General features: G+C 48.0%; 8 protein-coding genes across 8 annotated transcripts; 5 read left to right on the plus strand and 3 right to left on the minus strand.

Annotated features, from left to right (window-relative positions):
• The first annotated feature begins 307 nt into the window (after positions 1-307).
• Positions 308-1,345, plus strand: EJ05DRAFT_535903 (rab GTPase). The gene is made up of 3 exons (XM_033749276.1): positions 308-431; positions 536-803; positions 833-1,345. Exons 1-3 carry the CDS (start codon positions 402-404, stop codon positions 1,225-1,227), a joined length of 693 nt encoding a protein of 230 aa, XP_033603495.1. The 5' UTR covers positions 308-401; the 3' UTR covers positions 1,228-1,345.
• A 346-nt stretch (positions 1,346-1,691) lies between these two features.
• On the plus strand, positions 1,692-4,001 carry EJ05DRAFT_250925 (uncharacterized protein). Its single transcript, XM_033740165.1, has 3 exons — positions 1,692-2,258; positions 2,309-2,940; positions 2,993-4,001. Exons 1-3 carry the CDS (start codon positions 2,022-2,024, stop codon positions 3,723-3,725), a joined length of 1,602 nt encoding a protein of 533 aa, XP_033603496.1. The 5' UTR covers positions 1,692-2,021; the 3' UTR covers positions 3,726-4,001.
• On the minus strand, positions 3,995-5,981 carry EJ05DRAFT_535904 (uncharacterized protein). The gene is made up of 2 exons (XM_033749277.1): positions 4,961-5,981; positions 3,995-4,875 (listed from the first exon to the last, which is right to left on the minus strand). Exons 1-2 carry the CDS (start codon positions 5,656-5,658, stop codon positions 4,278-4,280), a joined length of 1,296 nt encoding a protein of 431 aa, XP_033603497.1. The 5' UTR covers positions 5,659-5,981; the 3' UTR covers positions 3,995-4,277.
• A 176-nt stretch (positions 5,982-6,157) lies between these two features.
• On the plus strand, positions 6,158-7,351 carry EJ05DRAFT_508263 (serine/threonine-protein kinase-like protein). The gene is made up of 2 exons (XM_033747993.1): positions 6,158-6,319; positions 6,378-7,351. Exons 1-2 carry the CDS (start codon positions 6,254-6,256, stop codon positions 7,221-7,223), a joined length of 912 nt encoding a protein of 303 aa, XP_033603498.1. The 5' UTR covers positions 6,158-6,253; the 3' UTR covers positions 7,224-7,351.
• Positions 7,352-8,121: 770 nt separating this feature from the next.
• EJ05DRAFT_497614 (uncharacterized protein) lies at positions 8,122-11,772 on the minus strand (the record flags this gene model as incomplete). Its single annotated transcript, XM_033746555.1, has 8 exons — positions 8,122-8,442; positions 8,491-8,856; positions 8,905-9,429; positions 9,488-9,622; positions 9,683-9,777; positions 9,841-10,183; positions 10,232-11,604; positions 11,670-11,772. 8 exons carry the CDS (start codon positions 11,770-11,772, stop codon positions 8,122-8,124), a joined length of 3,261 nt encoding a protein of 1,086 aa, XP_033603499.1.
• Positions 11,773-12,149: 377 nt separating this feature from the next.
• On the plus strand, positions 12,150-13,114 carry EJ05DRAFT_251045 (uncharacterized protein). Its single transcript, XM_033740168.1, has one exon. It carries the CDS (start codon positions 12,308-12,310, stop codon positions 12,893-12,895), a length of 588 nt encoding a protein of 195 aa, XP_033603500.1. The 5' UTR covers positions 12,150-12,307; the 3' UTR covers positions 12,896-13,114.
• Positions 13,115-14,587: 1,473 nt separating this feature from the next.
• On the minus strand, positions 14,588-16,279 carry EJ05DRAFT_483467 (phosphotransferase family protein; the record flags this gene model as incomplete). Its single annotated transcript, XM_033745254.1, has 3 exons — positions 14,588-15,519; positions 15,573-16,239; positions 16,274-16,279. The coding sequence occupies 3 exons, from the start codon at positions 16,277-16,279 to the stop codon at positions 14,588-14,590; spliced, it is 1,605 nt and encodes a 534-aa protein (XP_033603501.1).
• A 1,278-nt stretch (positions 16,280-17,557) lies between these two features.
• EJ05DRAFT_497618 (N2,N2-dimethylguanosine tRNA methyltransferase) lies at positions 17,558-19,615 on the plus strand (the record flags this gene model as incomplete). Its single annotated transcript, XM_033746556.1, has 1 exon — positions 17,558-19,615. The coding sequence occupies one exon, from the start codon at positions 17,558-17,560 to the stop codon at positions 19,613-19,615; it is 2,058 nt and encodes a 685-aa protein (XP_033603502.1).
• Between the last annotated feature and the right edge of the window lie 51 nt (positions 19,616-19,666).

Raw genomic sequence — 19,666 nt, forward strand, 5'->3', positions numbered from 1 at the left:
CTGAGGCAGAAATAGAAATTTGAACGTGCGTGTCCAATGTCGGCAGGTGACGAGTGCCGCTCCGCACAGGCTGCTCACTGTGGTCCTTTCTTGGCATTCGATGGATTCATGGCCCAAACCTTACGTCCCCAAAGCCCACGCTCCTCCGAACGACTGTCAACATCATCGACGCCTGCGCTTCTGTCCTACAAACCTGGACTTGGCTTACCACGGTATCACGACGCAAGACTTTGTCGACACCCTCAAGACATATTCCCAACAAACCGATATCCGAACCATACGTTTGGACGTCTCTAAGTTTCCCTCCATCTGCCTAGAACAAACTGCCCACGCCTGCGATATAGCGAACTTGGATCGAAATCACTACCCTTCTACACCGTACATACTTCCAGATCTCTAACATGGCGAATACAAGGAATTATGACTTCTTGGTACGTTGCATGCCTCCCTGCCCTTCTTCAGCTCAGTCATATCTCACCGAGATAGACTTTGGTCAGATACCTCGAACTGTGCTAAATGAATGGTGTACATACAGATCAAACTGCTACTCATCGGTGATTCAGGTGTTGGTAAATCATGCTGTTTGCTTCGGTTCAGCGAGGATAGTTTCACGCCTTCCTTCATTACCACTATCGGTATCGATTTCAAGATCCGAACGATCGAATTAGACGGCAAACGAGTCAAGCTTCAAATTTGGGATACTGCAGGTCAAGAGCGCTTCCGTACTATCACAACCGCATACTACAGAGGTGCTATGGGCATCCTTTTGGTGTATGATGTTACCGATGAGAGGAGTTTCAATAGTAAGTCACTCGTGTAGAAGACTTGACAGCATGCGTCCTTACCGCTGCGCATTCGCCGTATATGTTCAGTAGTAAAAGGATGCGGGCTGACGTGGACCTTAAAGACATCAGAACTTGGTTCTCAAACGTGGAGCAGCACGCCTCCGAAGGCGTTAACAAGATCCTCATCGGCAACAAGTGCGACTGGGAAGAGAAGCGCGTCATCTCGACGGAGCAAGGCCAAGCGCTCGCAGACGAACTCGGCATTCCATTCCTAGAAGTCTCGGCTAAGAGCAATATCAACGTCGACAAAGCTTTCTACAGCCTCGCCGCAGACATCAAGAAGCGTATCATCGACACACAGAGAACCGAGCCACAACAGGGCTCAAATGTACCCATCGGTGACTCAGGATCGGGCGGAAACCTGGGCGGAAAGTGTTGTTGATTGCAGAGACGGCGAGCAGATGGGGAGCATGAGGACACGAACATGGGTATCGACCGCACGAGACGTCACCGCACACGCTCCAATATTCACGTAGAATTAGCGTGCTCGATACTACGATATAACATGATGATGTTGGAAGGATGGGCCTGTAATAGGACGACGGAGAGATTAGCATCTACTCTGGGCGCTTTGGCTGGTCGGCTTGCTTGGTTTGGCTGCAGAACATCAGTGGTAGCGGCATCTCCTTAGAAGTTTGTTTTGGCCCGGTATCTGGCATTTTAATTCCCTGTTCATAGGTCTGGGAGTTGAATCGTGTTGCTTTACTTATCCTACCCCTTTTTATGTATAGGGTTGGGGAGACTGAAATCGTTTTTAGATGAACTGTTTTATATGATCTCGCGACTAGAACTGAATATGTAAGCGATATCGTAACGAGCTTTGCAGGAGTGCAGACATCCATTGACGCGACTGTATGCCGGCCTCATGAATGGAGTTTCCAAGTATAAATATCGCTTGCCTATAAGCTCTTGTAAAGATGGGAACTGACCCGGCGCGCTAACTCTGATAGGAAGTGGCGTGTGTGGGTGGGTGTGTTCTCTGGCAGGTTCTTTCTTGATGCCTTTCATTCATGTCTCGTCATCTCCCTACCTTCATCCTCTATACTACAAGTATGCAGCGACCTGGTGAGACGTTGACTTCTGTGGCATGAGCAGTGTTCGCTCTCCTGATCTGCTAATCTTCGCGTATTGAGCGACGCTCATCAACCACGTTGCCTTCATTTCTACAAAGTGATCATGAATAAGACAGCATTATCCAAATGTACTCCAACAGCTTCTGGAGGACGGCAGAAAGTAGTTGATCTGCATAGCTTCGTGGATGGCTTGACTTCATACCAGATTCGAGACCTCGTTGACATTTTGAAGTGCGATAGATTTCGGTTTCACCGCGACATTATCGGTGACCTTCCGGTAGAGCTTGTGATTATGATCTTTTCTTACTTGGATCCAATCGCGCCTTTCCTGTATCAACGCGTGAGTTCTACCAAAGTTCTCTGCTCATACGTTGCTGACCTTTCTTACAGGTGTCCAAACGATGGTATTGTGTGCTCTCGTCTGCGCAGGTTCTGGATGCATCTCTGTCACTATGGTATTCACCAGACGATCCTCCGCTTTTTGGTGAGACTATGGGTCTCCATGAAACTAAAAAGATGGAGCTGTATGCCAGACTTGAGCATATTCAACGCTTTCGAACTGGCTGGCATGCTTCATCGATGATTATAGACACCGTGATGCTCAATAAAGGGCAGAACAAAGAGCTATTGGCTCTTAATAGCAGGTTTTTGGCCTGGGTTGACGGCAACCACGATGTAATAATTCTCAACCTTTATACCAGGGAGCGCTACAATCATGCGACCCCTGGACGAACGCAGTCCCGCCTAACAATGTCTGAAGACTTATTGCTCATGTTACAACATGGTAGAACTCACTATGTCCTCGATCTTAATACCAGGGGAGTCTACCACTTAACGCTTCCTTCCAATAATATATCTGCTTTGAGTCTATCTGGACGAACAATTGCTTTCATGATGCACCCTGCCTATAGAGGGGGAGCGAGGACCATCATAATTTGGGAATCCAGCAATCAAAAACTGTCATCATTAACTCTTCTAAACGATCGTCCAACTACTTGTTCGTCGATTACTGATCCCATGGAGTAAGTTATTCTCTGACTAGTTAAAGATCATAGCGAGCTAAAACTACCGTAGATGTATCATGTCGCCTGCTGCGATTCATTTCATTGGCAAGACTCGAACTATACTAACAGCGTGGAAAGGTCATGATAGAAACACTGTAGTTTTGGGTGTGAAAAGATACACAATAGAAGGAGTTTTACTCGAGGAGGAAGATATCGAATACCTGAGTCTTGACGACCTGAAGTCAGGGCCCATCGAATGGCCTAAGGTCATGTCCGAACTGGAAATTGACATAACATGCATGTCTTCGTTCGCTGGCAGAGTCAATGTGAAAGTCGACTGGAAGTTTCACGATCCGTACGTTACCCGGGATTCGCCAGACTGGATCCAAATAGGACAGACGTGTACATACGAGTACGCCAACAAACATTTAACAACGCTGTCAAGGGGCTTCACGCTGCCTTCAAGTGGTCAAATCATAATGAGTCTCGGATGCAAGGGTTTCGACTTGTTTAGGACCAGCTCAGGGATAATATACTTGACGGGCAGTATAAATGGCAAAGTTAGACGCATGTGGCGAGATAGCAGTCATATTTCTACGAACATGAACGACCTGCACACTTTCAAAGACGTCAACGCGCTCCGTCCACATGAGTGGTACAGTCGCGACGAAGATCTTTGCCGTGGAACATTTCTCTGGAATGACCGCTTTCTTGTTCATGCAGACACTAGTATCTTTGTCTGGGCCTTCGATCCTCACTGTATGCTTGTGAGCGATGAGGAGGAGGAGCATACAGCGGGTTGAGTCAATCGAAGCTATTCATGCTCGAGCAGCCTGCTCGTGCTCCTATGACCGATCCCCTGTGAAACTTGGAGTGCATGTGTAAAACGAACACATAGGCTTAGCTTGGATATCTGCGATAGAAGGTCGCAATTGAAAGCCTCGAAACTCCAGATATAGGATATTCCGGCGTGATTAGGAGATCAGATCATTACAGGCAGGGCTGCAAGGAAGACCTCTGATTGGCCGTCACAACACAAATCGCAGTTCAATTCGCACGAATTATCAAATGTGTGTTCGTTTATAAGACTATCCAGTATGACAGAAAGCTTCTATGTCCTTTGAATTGCCAAGGATGGTACACCGAGCCCGCCTGGAGCTCGGATCAGTCGAAAGGAGTACAATAACTGAGATATGCAAAGCGCATGTAAGATTCATTGAATGCTATATAGATACCCGGTGCGCCATTTGAACATCAGATCGGATTCAAACTTCATCGGGCAAGGCAGGGGAGAAATTGACGACAACTTTCGCCCAAATCCAGACTAGAACCGCATGTAAGGCACATATCCCAACTCAAGTATCAAATCCCCACCCAATCTGATCACCGGACGACCCACCCGCAAACCGCATCAGGTTATTGACCTGATTCACCGCGTTGAAACCACCCCTCACGGCACCGACTGCCGCACCCACCGCTGCCTGCGCGCGAAACTGCGGCCCCAGGGGCTGATGCGTCTCCGGCCTCGCCAGCACTTGCGTGAGCAGATCATCACCCGCCATGCCTTCGTACCGATCCATACACAACTGCCGCACCGCAAGCCCGAACTTGTCCACCCACTGCTCCTCGCTGACCGTCGTGTACCGCTTGCGGCCCTGGGCGTCGAGCTGGGAGAACGGCCACTCGGCGCGGACGACGTGGTACCGCTTGGTGGTGAAGTACAGGATCGGCCACGAGAAGAGCCAGAGGAAGGAGAGGTAGAAGAGCCAGCAGATCCAGGTGGTGAGGCGCCAGGTGTTGAGCTTGGAGGATGTGTAGATGTCGACGGCGCGGTCGGAGACGGGGAATTCGATGCTGATGTGGCCTTTGTAGTTTGTGCTGCGGATGAGGCCCTCGATGCGCGTGCGCAGGTGGGTTTCGTCGAGGCCGGTGATGGTTCGGGTGAGGCGGAAGCTGTGTTTTATTGTCAGTGGTGTTGATGGTTGTGGTAAATTCTGGAGGGGTAGGGGGAGCCCCTGTCAGAACGGATGGAGCTTACATTCGTGTTCCGGCCGGACTTGCGCAGTACCGGTGGCACCACTCCTTTAATGTTGCTTTCTCCTCGCCGACTTCAATGTCGCCTTTTGCGCCTGGTGCGCGTGCTTTGAATACACCTCCACGCCACGTCTTCTCGCCATTGTCCACCGTACGCAGATCCATATCATTTGGACTGTAGCTCTTGAAGCCCGGCCATAAGTAATTCCGCATACTGACCAGGATCCGAAAGTCCGTCACATTCTCCGTAGTCTTCTTGCCATCGCTACCACGCCGCGTCTCCTTGTGGTTGCCGATGATGTGAATGTACGGCGCCGGAGCCTCGCGAGCCATTGCCTCGATCCACCGCTGAAGAAATGCGGGATCTGTGTCAGCACGGGCATCTTGGAGAGAGGCAACTTCGTTTGCGATACGAGTGCGTTTGGCAAAGATCCTCTTCGACTGGTATGTGATATGGCATTCAGGGGCTGATGTGCCGAGCGAGCGGAAGGCGTAGGCGGGGTCGTTGGGGTCGGCGTCGGTCTGAGCATTGGAAGTAGGTGTATAGACTGGTGGTGCGGAGTTGGGCATGGAGGGAAAGGAGGAGGAAGCATTGTCGCCGCCGTCGCCGCCGTCGTTGTCGTCGTAGCTATCGCCTGGGGTGGTGTGCAACGATACTGCATCGGGATCGTCGCGGTAGCTGGTACCTTTGGGAGCACCCATTGCGGCGGATTAGCGAGATCAAGTTTGCGCGATCGCCTTCAAGAGTCTAATTCATAACCCTGTGCTTTCTGCGTAAAGCGGTTATGAGAAGCCGGCAGAGAGGAGAGGGGTATATGGCGGTTGAGGAGATGCGAGGGCTCAGCCGCTTTTTGTTTTTTTGGGGACTGGGACTCTGGAACGACTGGTGTCGTGGAAGCGTCCAAGCGCGCGCGGAAATCGCGAGCCATCGTAGGCAACAATGCAGGGAGCGGGATCCTTCAACAACAGAATAGACGGACTGTTGGCGCTCTAGATTGGTATTATCGACGGTAGAGTAAGCCCTATCCTTAGCGAAGTTTTGGGAGGGGGCCAACATGCGGTAGATTTTGATATACTGTAGTAGTTAGCCTCGCAATGGCGCGAAGCGTGGCAGCCCAAACGGGTTAATCGCGTTTGTGGGGCCCCTCTTTCGGAACCAAGGTTCCATGGCATCACAACATCTATCGTGCACTCCGGCATTCATTCTTTCTAAAGAAAAAACATTTGTCACGTACGCTTCCTCAATAGTCTCTCGCGCTTTACATGCGATTAATACTCTTCGAACACCATCCAAGATATGTTCCTAGGTCTTCGCAACAGAATATGCTCCCTATGGAGAGACACAGTGTATACAAGTAGCCTGGTATAAGCATTGTAACAAGCATCGTTCTAGGACTTTATTAACGCTGCCCTTCATCCAGTTCGCTTTCTTAGGACCAATCATGCGTTACTTCCAAGCCCGCCTCCGTCGCCATCAGCTCCGATGCATAGAATCTGTTCGAGATCTTTCTCCCCGTTATGAGGCATTCTCGGACGAAGATGACGAATACGGCAATCCAATATTTCTCTATTCGTCATTTGGCTATATCAGCGATGATTACATAGCATACTTTGGCGAATCCAAGCTCAGGAAGCGCGATCTTAGTAAGAAGGATATTATGGAAAGTCTGCAACTCCTTCCAGATGAAGATGTGTACCCTTTAGCGCCTCCAAATGTCACAGTTTTCGCCACTCCAGTAAACAGTAACGTATACGTAAAAGGACCAAAGCTGCACACAGACTTCATCGGTACAGGAATGCTACCAAAACTTCTTCTACAGGAAGTCGAGGTAATGGAGCTCCTGCGGTGTAAGCCACATCCTAACATCATACATTACCATGGCTGCATAATCAAACGCGGTCGCATCGTGGGCATCGTCCTAGACCGGCATGCAGACACCCTAGGGCGGCGACTGAAGGATGGATTACGACAATTCAACGTCGAAGAGGGCATGGGCAAGATAAGATCCGCCGTCGGCCATCTCCATTCTCTAGGGCTGGCCCACAATGACCTTACGCCCATGAACATTATGGCGGATAGCTCCGATGAGCTTTTCATCATCGATTTCGGTTCCTGCCAGCCAGTCGGCTGTGAACTTATCACGGCCGGTACACCAGGATGGATTGATGAAGAATTCACCCATTCGGCACAGGTTCACGATGAGATTGCTTTGGGTAAACTCGAGACATGGCTCCAGACAAAGAAAGAAATAGATATACAGAGTTGATTTCAATGTAGAGATCGATTTAGTTCCGCCTAGGACATTTCTAAAGTATGCGAAACGTGCCCATGTTCGCAGGTAAGACGACGTATTTGGTGAGTTATTCGGTCCAATGTATCGAATCGAGGTTCTGCAAGTTGATATCTTCGCAGTCTAAAGGAAACCTTAGAATCATCATAATGTGGAGCACGGCATAGTAAGCACTGCTTTCCTGCAGCCCGGATCCATGTCAAATGGACCAGAAAGTGATATCGCATGAAGGATTTCGATGAAACCCATCTTGCGCATGCTTCGCAGTTAAACCCTACAGGAGTGGTTAGGCTAGTAAAATCGACTTTTATGGTTTGCTATATACTACAGTACGCAGCATACAGACATCCCGGCACGCTTGGCCCGGCGAAGTCAGAGGAGACGATGAGTTCCTTCAGTACATCCTCCTTACTTCATTTACACCTTGTTCATGGAGACCGTTAAGTTGTAAAGTACAGTACGGTTGTACGTGCCGGTGAATCCTACAAGTTCTCGAATAGAGACTCTGTAGCCTTCTGTTTTGATCACAATGTTCGTTTTTTGCCTGTCCATTCCTAGAACGCCTTGTTGTTGTGTAACAGTCTGTCGATGGAGACCCCAATGCCGTCAACTTCGAAGCAGTACGTGATCTATTCACAGTCAGTAAAGAGGTATCAAGTTTTAGCACGTATTCACGAGTCTGTTCCGGCGCTGTTCAAAGGTTATCATCCACTCTCCATGCACGTAATACGTTGATACCGAAGTTGCAAAAGCAATGCATCATGCTGGCACCCATCTTCAGGCCAGATACGGGATATCATACAATTTCGCCCAAAGAGACTCGTCAATGCCTGACAGAACATGCCGTATATCTAAGGTCTGATCCTTGCGCAATCTAACCCCTTTTGACGCCGGTGAATATTGGCCCGATCTCTTGCAGTCGCCTTTTCCGCCTTCCGACTATACCCCAGAACCCAACGAAGCTTTCCGCGTTGCTCGGAAATTCGAATGTCTCGTATTTATGAGCGACTCCAGATAAGTCCGAGGAAGGGTGTAGACTAAAGACGTAGTCGGGGTCGGTAGAACGCACCACTGGCAACATTGGGGGTATAGGGGGGATCGGCGAGGTGGAAGAAGGTGGCATTGCCGCCCGAATTCTTGGTTCAAAATACGTCTGGGATCGAAAGGTAACTGTCCGCTTGTAGTTTGTATGGATCTAAGACTTGTTACCCTCGATGCGGAGCAAATGTATGAAATTCCTTACAGATACCGAGACTAAGGCACGATCGAATACGGATAATATTGTATCCAACCTGATCAGCCCTTCGCCAGTCTCCAGTCTTAAGATCGAAGTTTCTCCTTCCATAGATCCGAGCGTGTACATAGCGCCTGAGCTATGAGAGAATGAAAGGCCAGCGACAGCGTCAGGAACAAGTGATACATGAATGGAGACCACTGAGCTGGGATTACCATCAGTTTCCATGGCTGTGCAGAAGATCTTTTCAGGAACAATCCAGGGGTTGATACGACAACCCACTAAATGCAGAGCCTGGTGGGCTTGGCTTTGTTGTGGGCTATATGTGACAATCGCGTGATCCCACCGTGGCATAGACGCCCAGCATATAGTATCCTAGTGAGAATCAGTGTTGATACCCTTATTTGCTTGAGAATTGGTTACCAATTTCTCGAAGGCGTTCGCGATAAACTTTAAACGAACTGCGCCCTCAGTACATTCCTGACCGAAATGCAATGATTGGCCATCAGACGTATCGAAACGAAGCGCAACTACTTTACCAAGCTTTGCGTGCCCGCTGTAGGCAGCCGTGTGCTCATTAGACGTCCATATGAAGATACCCGTGAGTTGCTCTCCTGGTGAAAAGTTCACAGCACCCGATTCATTAAGCCATTGACCGACGATGCCTGGTCTGTCCGTATCGTAGTAATCTAGCCAGAGCCCTGTGATATGCTCAGAAAGCCTGGAAAGGCCATGTCCCCCAACAGAGATGCGGATTTGGCGGACATTAGATAGGCTCGCTTGGGTTTGCATGTAAGCTTTTCCCATGACGGTGAATGCCTTTTCAGGAGGTTTTCGCTGGATTAAAAGTCCCTGTGATCCATTCAAGGACGTGGGTATTGATTGTGGCTTGATGTTCTTGAACGCTTGGCTTTGGATACCGAAAGTCTTGAAAGATCCGTCAAGTACCTAGGTAATTCCGAGTTAGCAATCGAAACACTAAATTTAAATTAGCGGAAGCACATACGCCGACTGCAGCTACAAAACCAGTAATCACAGCACTTTTGGGGGGTTCTAGCGTGGAGAAATTATCCACGGAGTCTTCGGAAGATGATTCGTGGTATAGCCCAAAGAAAGTATGGTTGCCCATGTTTGTATGAACCTTTTGGAACAAAATCAGCATCCAAATAAGGTAGTGTTAGGAAGTAGGCCAGTGCTGTACCTCGATGTACCTTATCCCAGTGAGCGATGTTGTGCAACCTACGGTCACTGCAGAAACTCTCTCCCCAGCCGCACCGTCAATATAGAAGGATGACTCTAGGCATTTGTCATTGTCCCGATCATTTTCAAAAGTATTCCCTCTAATACAAAACCTCTTACTTTCATTATCGTCATAAACAAATTTTAGTCCGCGGAACGAACTAGGGAAACCCTGAATAAGAGCAACAATTCTCTGGAGAGACGATAGGCGACGTCCATCAGGTCCAGAAAAATCCATATTCAATTGAAGATTGAACATTTGGGATTTTGTCTCGGCGGGAAATGACTGAATATAGTTCATGCTCGCTGGGACTCCTGGAGACCATATTTTACCAAAGATTTCCGCTCGTTCTCTTGCATGCTGAGCTTTAGGTACCATCTGAGTCGCGTCGTGAGATGCGGTCCCGCAGTCCGGAATGCGATAGTTCTGCTCAATAAGCTTAAGAGAAACAAGTTTGCATATCTGTCAATAAGTTAGATGCTGTCAGTAGACATCGAGAAGGATTCATACATCAAAACCTATCTCAAAAGCGAATATTCGGCTCTCATGATGTCGAAACAACCTAGAAACTCCAACATCTGGTGTTGTCATTCCGAAGTCTCCCGTCGTATGGGAAGAGACCCCTGATATACTGTTGGTTAAGAACCTCAGACCTACGATGCCAGAGATTGTAATTGCGATTTCCAAACCATCCAAAAGACAAGGATCGAAGCACACCACTTCCTCTGTCAATGGAATTATCAGGCCTAGCTTTTGAGGTACGACACTACCACCAGAAAAGCATGTGGGCCAAATTCGAAGTCCTGAAACGTATGATCTTCCATTAAACCACGTAAAAGAGACACCGATTTTTATCTGGCCTGAGCTGTCGGATTGGGGCCACTGTAACCAGCTGGATCCGAATTTTCTGGAGCCGATTCGGAGAACGTCTGTTGCATGAGATTCTGGAATGACTTCTGCAGAAATGACAGGACTGCAGGTGTGGCGACCAGAGAGCCGATGGCTACCCACATTGCCGCCTTGATGGACTGACTCGTTACTAATGAGATCATTGAGAGGTCTGGATATATTGCTCAGGATGTGCCATATCCTTCTTCGATTTTTGATACCCTGCTTTTCATTCGGACCCCTGAGAGAGTCTTTGAAGGCCATATAAAGCCTTCGCCAATCAATGTAACCTCCCAGCTCGGAGGAAGCCTGGCAGGCAAGAGCAAACCCCATTTCGTGCTCTTCTTCGAAACGGCTCGCCCAAAATGATTGGGGAAGTTCGTGGAATGAGCTAATACTGGCGACTCGGTCTGACGATTGTCGAAGACTACAGACGTCCATCGATGTAAGCCCATTCAGGATGAGCACGACGACTTCGTCAGGAAGTGAACAGAATACATCGGTGTTGTTAGGCTTATCCAAACGTGGCATAGAGGCGATGGTTGTTTCAACGAGGTTGCTCTCCAGGTAGTCTGCAGGGAGATGTTCTCGCGGATCGGCTGTCAGAAATGACCACTCAGGAGGAACTCGAGCCAAATAGCCAGGGTTTCCAGAAGTTTTCTGGAACTTAGAGGCACCGCCGTAATCATGTTCACCGATAGCGGTGTAGTACCTGTTCCACGGAGTGCAGTAGAGTATCTGAAAAAGAGACCTAGCCACTTGAGCACTATCGTGACCTTGCTTGGCGGTTCGACTGAGTAAGAGGCTCCAGCAGGCATCATGGAAGGGAAAAACCCAGTAATCTCCCGACCTGTAATGGAACGGATCCGTTTCCAATCCTTCGCTGGTATCAGAATATCGAGTTGTCTCATCAGGATGAACAATGAGATCATGATGCGGGTCAAGGTATCCTACACCGGTAACGAAAGGCGACGAAGTACCTCGAATCGATCTTACTATTCATTTCAAATCTCGTTAGCTGGTCGACGGCGGGCATGCTTTGCGACAGATAAGTAGTCACCTGCACGAGTTTCGGCGAACCAGGGAAGTTTCTTTACAGGAGGTTGCGGTCCAGTAAATGTCTGTAAGATGACGCCACAAAGGGGACAGTATGCGTCAAGCATTGTTGATAGCAGCTGCTGCGAAGGGACAGATGCTAACGAAGGCGTAATGAACATTCGAAACGAAGGACGTACTGGAAATAAATTCCGCCCTCCTATTGGTCAGGATCAGGGTGACTTTCTGTAAGTCTTGGCTAGCACTCGGTAGGCCCTCCTTTCACAGCAGTGAGCGCTTGGTGTTTATTATGACGGCAACCTATTGTCCTATTGTCCCTTAAAGAACAATCTTAGAGAACATTCAGAGGCGACAGAGTATGCAGGCTCAGTTTCATGATAAAAGACACTCGAGCCATTCAAGTGAATATTGTGGAAGGAGCTACTCTCGTTGGTAGCACTAATTAGTACTTAGCGTTGTGTACTTAAACCGTCTCTTACAGACTCAACACTCTACTCAATACAACAACTTCTTACAACAAGTATCCGTATACACACTCAGACTTCTTGACTGTTTGGTCTTCCATCAACTGAAAACTCTTCGTTATACTCTTCTACTATATCTCGTCTGAGACACCTGCTTTGCCGTCAAAGAATCTACAATATGGCACATCCTCGACCCGACGGACAGACCTTAAATTCTACCAATGTCTCATTTATGAGCTCTCTCTGGGCTATAAAAGCCGGTACATTGGAAGAAAAGGTTCAGATTCTCTGGAACGGCATCCTGAACACCTATTTCCCACCGACTGAGCCGTACAAAATTGCGATCAAAGCCGTTGTGCTCACAGATAATACTGCGCTGGATGCGGTTATCTTTGAGATACATGCCTTACAAGAACCTAGGTCTTCACAACACCTTCAAGAACCTAGGTCTTCACACCAACTTCAAGAACGGCAGATCTTCATGGTCGAGTGCAAAAGAATTTCTGAAGACACACTGGAGGGCTGGTTGGGCGCCCAAGCACAGCTCCTTGGCTACCTCGAATCGAATAGCAATGTCGCCACTTGCAGCGGCATGTATGGTGCCTGTACCATTGGAAGCAAGGTCATGTTCTTCGAGTGGATCAAAGATTCCCATCGATTGACTGCAATCAGTCCGATGCTCGACATGAAAGAACCAATCGACCGTCCTGTTGTCGAGGATATGCTAATTCGCGTCAAACAATATGGTTGGATTCGCACAAACTGATCATTCTGATAAAGATTACTAGACCGTCGACAAAACCAGAATACAAAGAAAACGCAGTACCTAGTCAAGTGGAAAGGCTGGGGACCGATACACAACCAATGGTACAACGTGGAAGACCTGACCGGTGCTCGCGAGCTCCAACGAGAATCCGAAAGCATACCACCAGCTCGTCATTCTCAAAAGACAGCGCCAGTCAAATTCGAAAGACACCAGCGCGAAAACGCACCAGTTCCTGTTCCTCCAAAAGAACGTCATCGATTCGTGAACGCAAACACCAGACGCTTCCGCATATTCAGCAAAGTGTTCACGAATACTGTTAATGATCCATGAGGATGCAGCGCTGTCTCTCTAGAGTTAACGACGGAGTTCTTGTCTCGCCATAACTCTATAAAGGGAGAAGTTGGACATTCAGCAATTCAAGCACGAAGTCACCAGTCGCATGAAATGCAAGGACCTCGGGGAAGCTCGCCTTATCTTAGGCATAGAGATTGATCAAACCCGGAAAGATCAGATCAGACTTTCTCAGAAGTCCTATTCCCTGAGAATTCTCAAAAGGTTCGGAATGACAGAATGTAACGGCAGGAAGACTCCAATTGACGCAAACCTCTTCCCAATGAGATCAGAGGATATCGTTGATCAGGAACGTCAATTAACGTACATGCAATTGATTGGGTCTCTCAATTACCTTGTCACTGGCACTCGTCCAGACCTCGCATTTACTGTCGGCATGTGCGCCACATTTAATGCGAATCCCTCAGAACAACATGCACAAGTTGCGTTTGGATTTGCGGTATTCGGATCTGATCCCCAAGAAGCATCGGAGAACATACTGATTTCCATTGGACTTTTGGATCTCTTTAGAACAAGGCAATGCTCGATGGTGTGATCAATGAGTTCCCTGTATTTTGCCGCTTTCTCTTCGTCTGTAAGCTGAGGACTCTCTTGGGAGGGCGCGGTTTGACGGGTTTCGTGTTGCTCTACCGAGAATGATAAAGGGATGTCAATTATGTCATCATCATTACTCAAATGGACCGATATTCAATGGCGCAGCTGAATGACCCAACGAACGTTACCCTTGTAGTATGCACTGTTGATGTTGGCAAAGCGGAAAGTCCTTGATTTGTAGTCTTGATGTATAAGCTAGCCGTGAGCGAAGGAGAAATTACCACAGAAACATGCGGTCAACCTACCTGTTTTGCGGGATGGTTTCCGTAACAACAAGATATTGAGAGTTATAATCATTAAGGTCGTATTATATAGTCATACTAGAAACTTCTTGAATATAGATACGAAATAAGATAATATTATGGAGATGAATACTCACAAGATATTCATAGAGGCTTGAAATAGAGTAATACTAGAGTTCAAGCACGTGATGCCGCGTTGCTCACGCGTTGTCTCTGATGCTAGGCACCCCTTTGTCTTAACTAGGGGTATCAAAGAGACAGAAGGTTATTCTTGTTTTGGGACATGTCGCAGTAACTGTTCTGGCGTTCGTGAAATGTGACTAGTCGAGATGTAACATGGAACATAATGCCACCATGAACCAGACCTTCGATGGATTGACCCACTGTCCAACAGATGCAAACTAGCCTATGAAAAGGGGTCACAATCCCACGAAGAGACAAAGACAAGGCTAGGAAAGCTGCAATATCTATAAATATTGTTGGATGCCATACAGTGGTAACAAACCTAATCTAACTCTTCGTGATCCTGGAATGGCCAATGTTCGTCTAGCTCCCTCCTCTCATCGTCTGTTTCAGCAGCGTCTAGCATTTCATGTTTGATATATTGCTCTTTCTCCTTTGCTTCATTGTATGATTCATTCGGCACCCATCCATCGATGTTAACACCAATGAAGTCGCGCAGTTTCTGCATTTGTGCATCTGCGTTCTTCTGCTTCGTGTCAATATCGAGGCAGTCTGTGGCTTCTGCTTCGGAGTATTTAGCAGGGAACCCAGCTCCTTTCGTCGCCGAATTGGCAATATCAGACCAGTAGGCCGACGCATGTACTAGTTCCGCCTTGAGTGATGTATTATCGCCTTCCCACGGCCTGCTGGCAGTGTCATATAGTCGATTTCTTACAATAAGGTCATATGTTCCCATCGCGTGAAAATGAGGCTTATTGTTGCGATTAGTAAAACCCAGATAAAAATAGTGGAGCTGTCGTCGGCGGTAAAGTTCCGCCTCCATTTCCTTCTCATTCTCGGTCAAGGAGTCGAAGTTGTCAGGAAGCGTTGGGGGTCGGAAGTTCTCTGAATCATCGTCGCCATAGTTCTGAAAATGCTTTGGAATCTTTGCTTGAAGGAAAATGGGAAGAATCGCGCTGCGCTGCCAATCGATGACACCAGTGATCTCGCCGGATCTATTGACGAAGATGTTACTGGGTGAGAGATCTGGGTGACGGATCGTAGGTTGATTCAGTTCCTCTCTGTCAGGAACGATGTGCGGAGCAACTTTCAGATAGTCCAACAAACTGCCTATTTGCACTTGCGGGTCTACCTTTTGGCGGTCATAAAATTCTCTGTAGAGCGGTTCACGGGGAAAACGTCGCTCGCCAAATTTTCGAAGCCAGGTCAACTCTCTCTGACCAACCGCCTTCAATAGATCCTCGGAATGTTTCCCTACGCACCACTTGTTAGATATCTGAAAGTGAGATAATTTAATGGTCTCTTACAGGGGCCTCGATTGATATCTAATTCATCTCGCATTTGATACCACCAAAGTAGTTCACTTGAAGGTCCAATGCAAAACTTATCTGTTCCCTTTTGGCTGATGTCTGGTGACATATTCGCTGTCGTTATATTGGAGTCCAAGGAATCTTTGTAATATAGACTGCCACTGGCAGGGAATCGTATAGCAAAGAGAATCTTTTCAATATCAACGATCTTCTCTACTACATCCATCCTTTCTCGTAACGTCATACTATACCAAGTATCTTCCAACTCTACACCCGGAACTTTCTCCATGATGATATATTCAGACCCAACTTGATTAGATGTCGAGGAGTCCCAACTGAAGACCCTAGGAATTGGAACTCCGTGCAGTCGTAGAAATTCCATCGTTGCAACTTCGCTGGCGATACCATATTTATGAGGAAGCGTCGAAGGGTATGGAAGGCGCACCATCACCTTCAGTCCATCTTGGAAAGTAGCTTCAAAAACACGATAAGAACCGCCTTCGGCAACTTTTGTGAAACTAGTAATCTCATCCGAAGAATGGCCGACAGACCTGGCAACAACCTGGCAGAGTTCGTGGATGTTGAAATACCGTCGTCTCTCAAGGAGGCGCAGGCGTTCATTGTAGCTACAGCGGTGCGGTGCTATTAGGCTAGGTACGCGATTCTTGATGCTTTAGAGCTACCAAAGCAAGACTTACAGCCATTTGCCAGATGTGTGATTATAGAATGGGTGGTTTGGATCGCTAATGCTTATTGACGCTCCGCTATCCTTTGGTACAGGTTTTGTTGAAGAAAGTGCTATGTGTAGAGTTGAGAAAAGGTGTGGTCGATGGGTAAAAGAGTGGAACAACAAGGAACGAGGCTTTATGGGGTTGAAAAGGGTTCTTGGCATCACAAAAACAATTGGTGTTTTCACTTGAGAGAGAGGCTTGAAACAGGAAACTAAAGAGGAGCGGATAATGTTGACAGCGGGCTTTGACTAGTAGCTGAGAGTGCTGTTCGTTCGAGAAATTATTAGCTGCTAAGATGAACGCACGGACGTTTAACAGGTATCCGCTGGAACGTCAAAGAAATGTGAACCGTGTAGGGTATTTATTCTTAGTTCGCTAATTATATTCCCGATCGAGAATCTTGTACTGGCTTTACGAACGCTTCGTGAGTAACGTGAAGTAGTGTAATTTGACCGCGCCCTCCGATGACTTGGGAAGCGAGGAGCTATCCATCTGATGCCAGATGATGTCCATCGTCACGGGTACTTCCATGTACGAGAGTAATGTGTCAGCATGCGATCTGCATTCGCCTCAGTCTTCTCTGCCCTTATCATGCTCCTCGTCCTCCTCGTCTGGGTGGTCAGTGCTATGACTGATTGCATCTTCAATGAGATCGCTCGTATGCTCTGCATCGAGTAGCGTCTTTTGCAGGTATATAAAAATATCCTTGTAGCATCCATGAACTTGGCGACAACTGGGCAGTGGCGACGGCCGGTTCGACTAAAGCTCAACTAAGGATTAGATGAGATTCAACGACAGTAGTCGGCGTGCGTTAACGATGGAAGTAGAGTCACAGGACAGAGGAATAGGCGTGGACGGGAGAGCAGGATTTTATATGATGGGACGAGGCTGATGGATTCCTCGTTCGGGCGTAGCGCGAAAACTATGGACACGCGAGGCCCGGATTGCGACAGTGCAGCAATGGCTCTGACTCTACGATTTGCAATTGGCCCGAAGCTTTAATATCCCAAATAAATTTTGGTTGCACTCACATACTGCTTTGCCATCCCATCACGAAACCTCAAGCAGATGCACATGCTCGGACAGCTTTGGCTTGGTAGATATATATACTACAGAACACTCAAAGGAACGATTAATTGCAGCTCCTTGCGACCAGGAAACTTCACCGCGAGTCGAGGTCTTCCATCACAACTTGGCTTGGGGGGAAGCCACTCTCGTTCTTCGCGCATATACCTGCGCCCTCTGACCGCGATGGCCGACAAAGCTCCCGTGTCTCTCTCTACTCCTCCCGCAGCCGGCCAGCTTGTTGAGCATGCGGGTATTACTTATACGACGGTCAAAGAAGGCCACGCGCACATCCTTGTCCCGCCAGAATCCATCGTGCCTACACAGGCTAGTAAAAACCAGAAGAAACATCAAAAGAGCAAAGGAGAAACGAATGTAGGCGCGGATGCAGTCAGGCAGAGCGTCTTTTATAATCCGATACAGCAATTCAATCGAGACCTGAGTGTACTGGCGATAAGAGCTTTTTCGGAGGACTATCTAGACAGAAAAAAAAGGAAAAGGGAAGCTGCCACGTTAAGGAGAGAAAACAAAGACAAAAGGAGGAAGGTCGAGGAGACTCATGGAGAGATCGCTAGAGACACCGTGGACGCCGGTCAATCGAAGTCAAACCACGAGGATGTGTCCATGGTGGACGTGGAAACAACAACTGGATCTGCTGGTAGTGATGCGAATCATAACGAGATGGCACATAAGAGGAAGGCAGATGATGCTCATTTGGACCAATCAATCTCGGACTCGGATCTTCTACTTGCGGAGCAAAACCTACCACAATCGACAGGACTGGGCAATGTGGCGGCGCCTAAACCACAGCGGCCTGATATTCGAATATTAGATGCACTATCTGCAAGTGGACTCCGAGCTTTGCGATACGCTAAGGAGCTTCCATTTCACACTGCCGTTACTGCGAATGACCTGTCCAAACAGGCTACTGAGGCCATAAGAGTGAACGTGGAGCACAATAGACTTCAGGACCAAATCACGGCCAGAACAAGCAATGCAATGGCGCACATGTACAGCTTCGTATCTTCAGATGGATCGAACGAGAGTCAGAAGTATCATGTCATCGACCTAGACCCGTACGGCACTGCAGCACCATTCCTTGATTCTACTATGCATGCTATTCAAGATGGCGGGCTACTCTGCGTTACTTGTACGGATTCAGCTATATTTAATTCAACTGGCTACCTTGAGAAGACATATACACAGTACGGTGGTCTGCCTATCAAGGGATGGCATCTGCATGAGGGAGGCCTGCGATTGGTACTTCACAGTATCGCCACTACAGCAGCTAGATATGGCATGGCCATTGAACCTCTGCTATCTCTTTCCATCGATTACTACATCCGTGTGTTCGTGCGAGTGCATAAGTCACCTGCGGATGTCAAATTCTTGGCTGGTAAGCAGATGATCGTCTACAATTGCGATGCTGGCTGTGGTGCATGGAAAACCCAATATCTAGCTCGATCTGAGCCAGTAACGAGGAAAGATGGGAGCGTGTACTACAAGCACAAACTTCAGCAAGCCCCAAGTGCCTCGCCATTATGTGAGTTTTGTGAAAAGAAGATGCATCTCTCAGGGCCTATGTTCGGTGGCCCGCTGCACAATCCCGCATTCATAGAGAAGATCTTGAGTTATCTGCCAAACTTGGATGGAGACGTCTATCAGACCATACCCAGGATGGAAGGCATGCTGCAGACGGCATACGACGAGATTTTTGACGACAAGCCACAATTACGAGATGATACGTCTGAACACAACGACAATACGCGTATTGGAACATCAGGTTTGGAGGCAAAAGGAAGCAATGATATGATACCGCGGATGAATCCGGCAGCTATCGACCATTTCCCTTTCTACTTCATTGCCAGCCATACGAGCTCGGTCATCAGATCTCGAGCACCTCCTGACGCAGCTGTCAAGGGAGCTTTGCGTCATGCTGGCTATCGTGCCACAAGAAGTCACACCAAGCCTGCTACTATCCGCACAGATGCACCATGGTCATTCATCTGGAAAGTTTTCCGTGCCTATGCTAGAGAGAACGACGCTATCAAAGAAGGTGCCTTACCAGAAAGCTCGCCTGGATTCAACATCATGAAGGTGGATGACACGCCCAAAGAGGGCGAAAATACCACTCCAAAAATCATATTCGATGAAGAGCTGGGGCGTGACAAGGTAAGCAAAAAATTGGTCAGATATCAGACCAATCCACGCGCCAATTGGGGACCAATGCGCCGTGCGAAATGATCACCTTGATGGCGCAACTGTACATATACTTATCAGTTATGCCCTTAAGAT

This window comes from Pseudovirgaria hyperparasitica, assembly GCF_010093815.1.
Source record: "Pseudovirgaria hyperparasitica strain CBS 121739 unplaced genomic scaffold EJ05scaffold_3, whole genome shotgun sequence".
In the NCBI taxonomy this organism is placed as follows: domain Eukaryota; kingdom Fungi; phylum Ascomycota; class Dothideomycetes; order Acrospermales; family Acrospermaceae; genus Pseudovirgaria; species Pseudovirgaria hyperparasitica.

Coding starts and splice junctions, on each gene's coding strand:
- EJ05DRAFT_250925 (XM_033740165.1), top strand. CDS start 2,022: ATGAATAAGACAGCATTATCCAAATGTACTCCAACAGCTTCTGGAGGA. Junction 2,259..2,308: donor CGCCTTTCCTGTATCAACGC/GTGAGTTCTACC, acceptor CCTTTCTTACAG/GTGTCCAAACGATGGTATTG. Junction 2,941..2,992: donor TCGATTACTGATCCCATGGA/GTAAGTTATTCT, acceptor AAACTACCGTAG/ATGTATCATGTCGCCTGCTG.
- EJ05DRAFT_508263 (XM_033747993.1), top strand. CDS start 6,254: ATGTTCCTAGGTCTTCGCAACAGAATATGCTCCCTATGGAGAGACACA. Junction 6,320..6,377: donor CAGTGTATACAAGTAGCCTG/GTATAAGCATTG, acceptor CCCTTCATCCAG/TTCGCTTTCTTAGGACCAAT.
- EJ05DRAFT_251045 (XM_033740168.1), top strand. CDS start 12,308: ATGGCACATCCTCGACCCGACGGACAGACCTTAAATTCTACCAATGTC.
- EJ05DRAFT_535903 (XM_033749276.1), top strand. CDS start 402: ATGGCGAATACAAGGAATTATGACTTCTTG. Junction 432..535: donor CAAGGAATTATGACTTCTTG/GTACGTTGCATG, acceptor GTGTACATACAG/ATCAAACTGCTACTCATCGG. Junction 804..832: donor CGATGAGAGGAGTTTCAATA/GTAAGTCACTCG, acceptor AAGACTTGACAG/CATGCGTCCTTACCGCTGCG.
- EJ05DRAFT_535904 (XM_033749277.1), bottom strand. CDS start 5,658: ATGGGTGCTCCCAAAGGTACCAGCTACCGCGACGATCCCGATGCAGTA. Junction 4,876..4,960: donor AGTCCGGCCGGAACACGAAT/GTAAGCTCCATC, acceptor AATAAAACACAG/CTTCCGCCTCACCCGAACCA.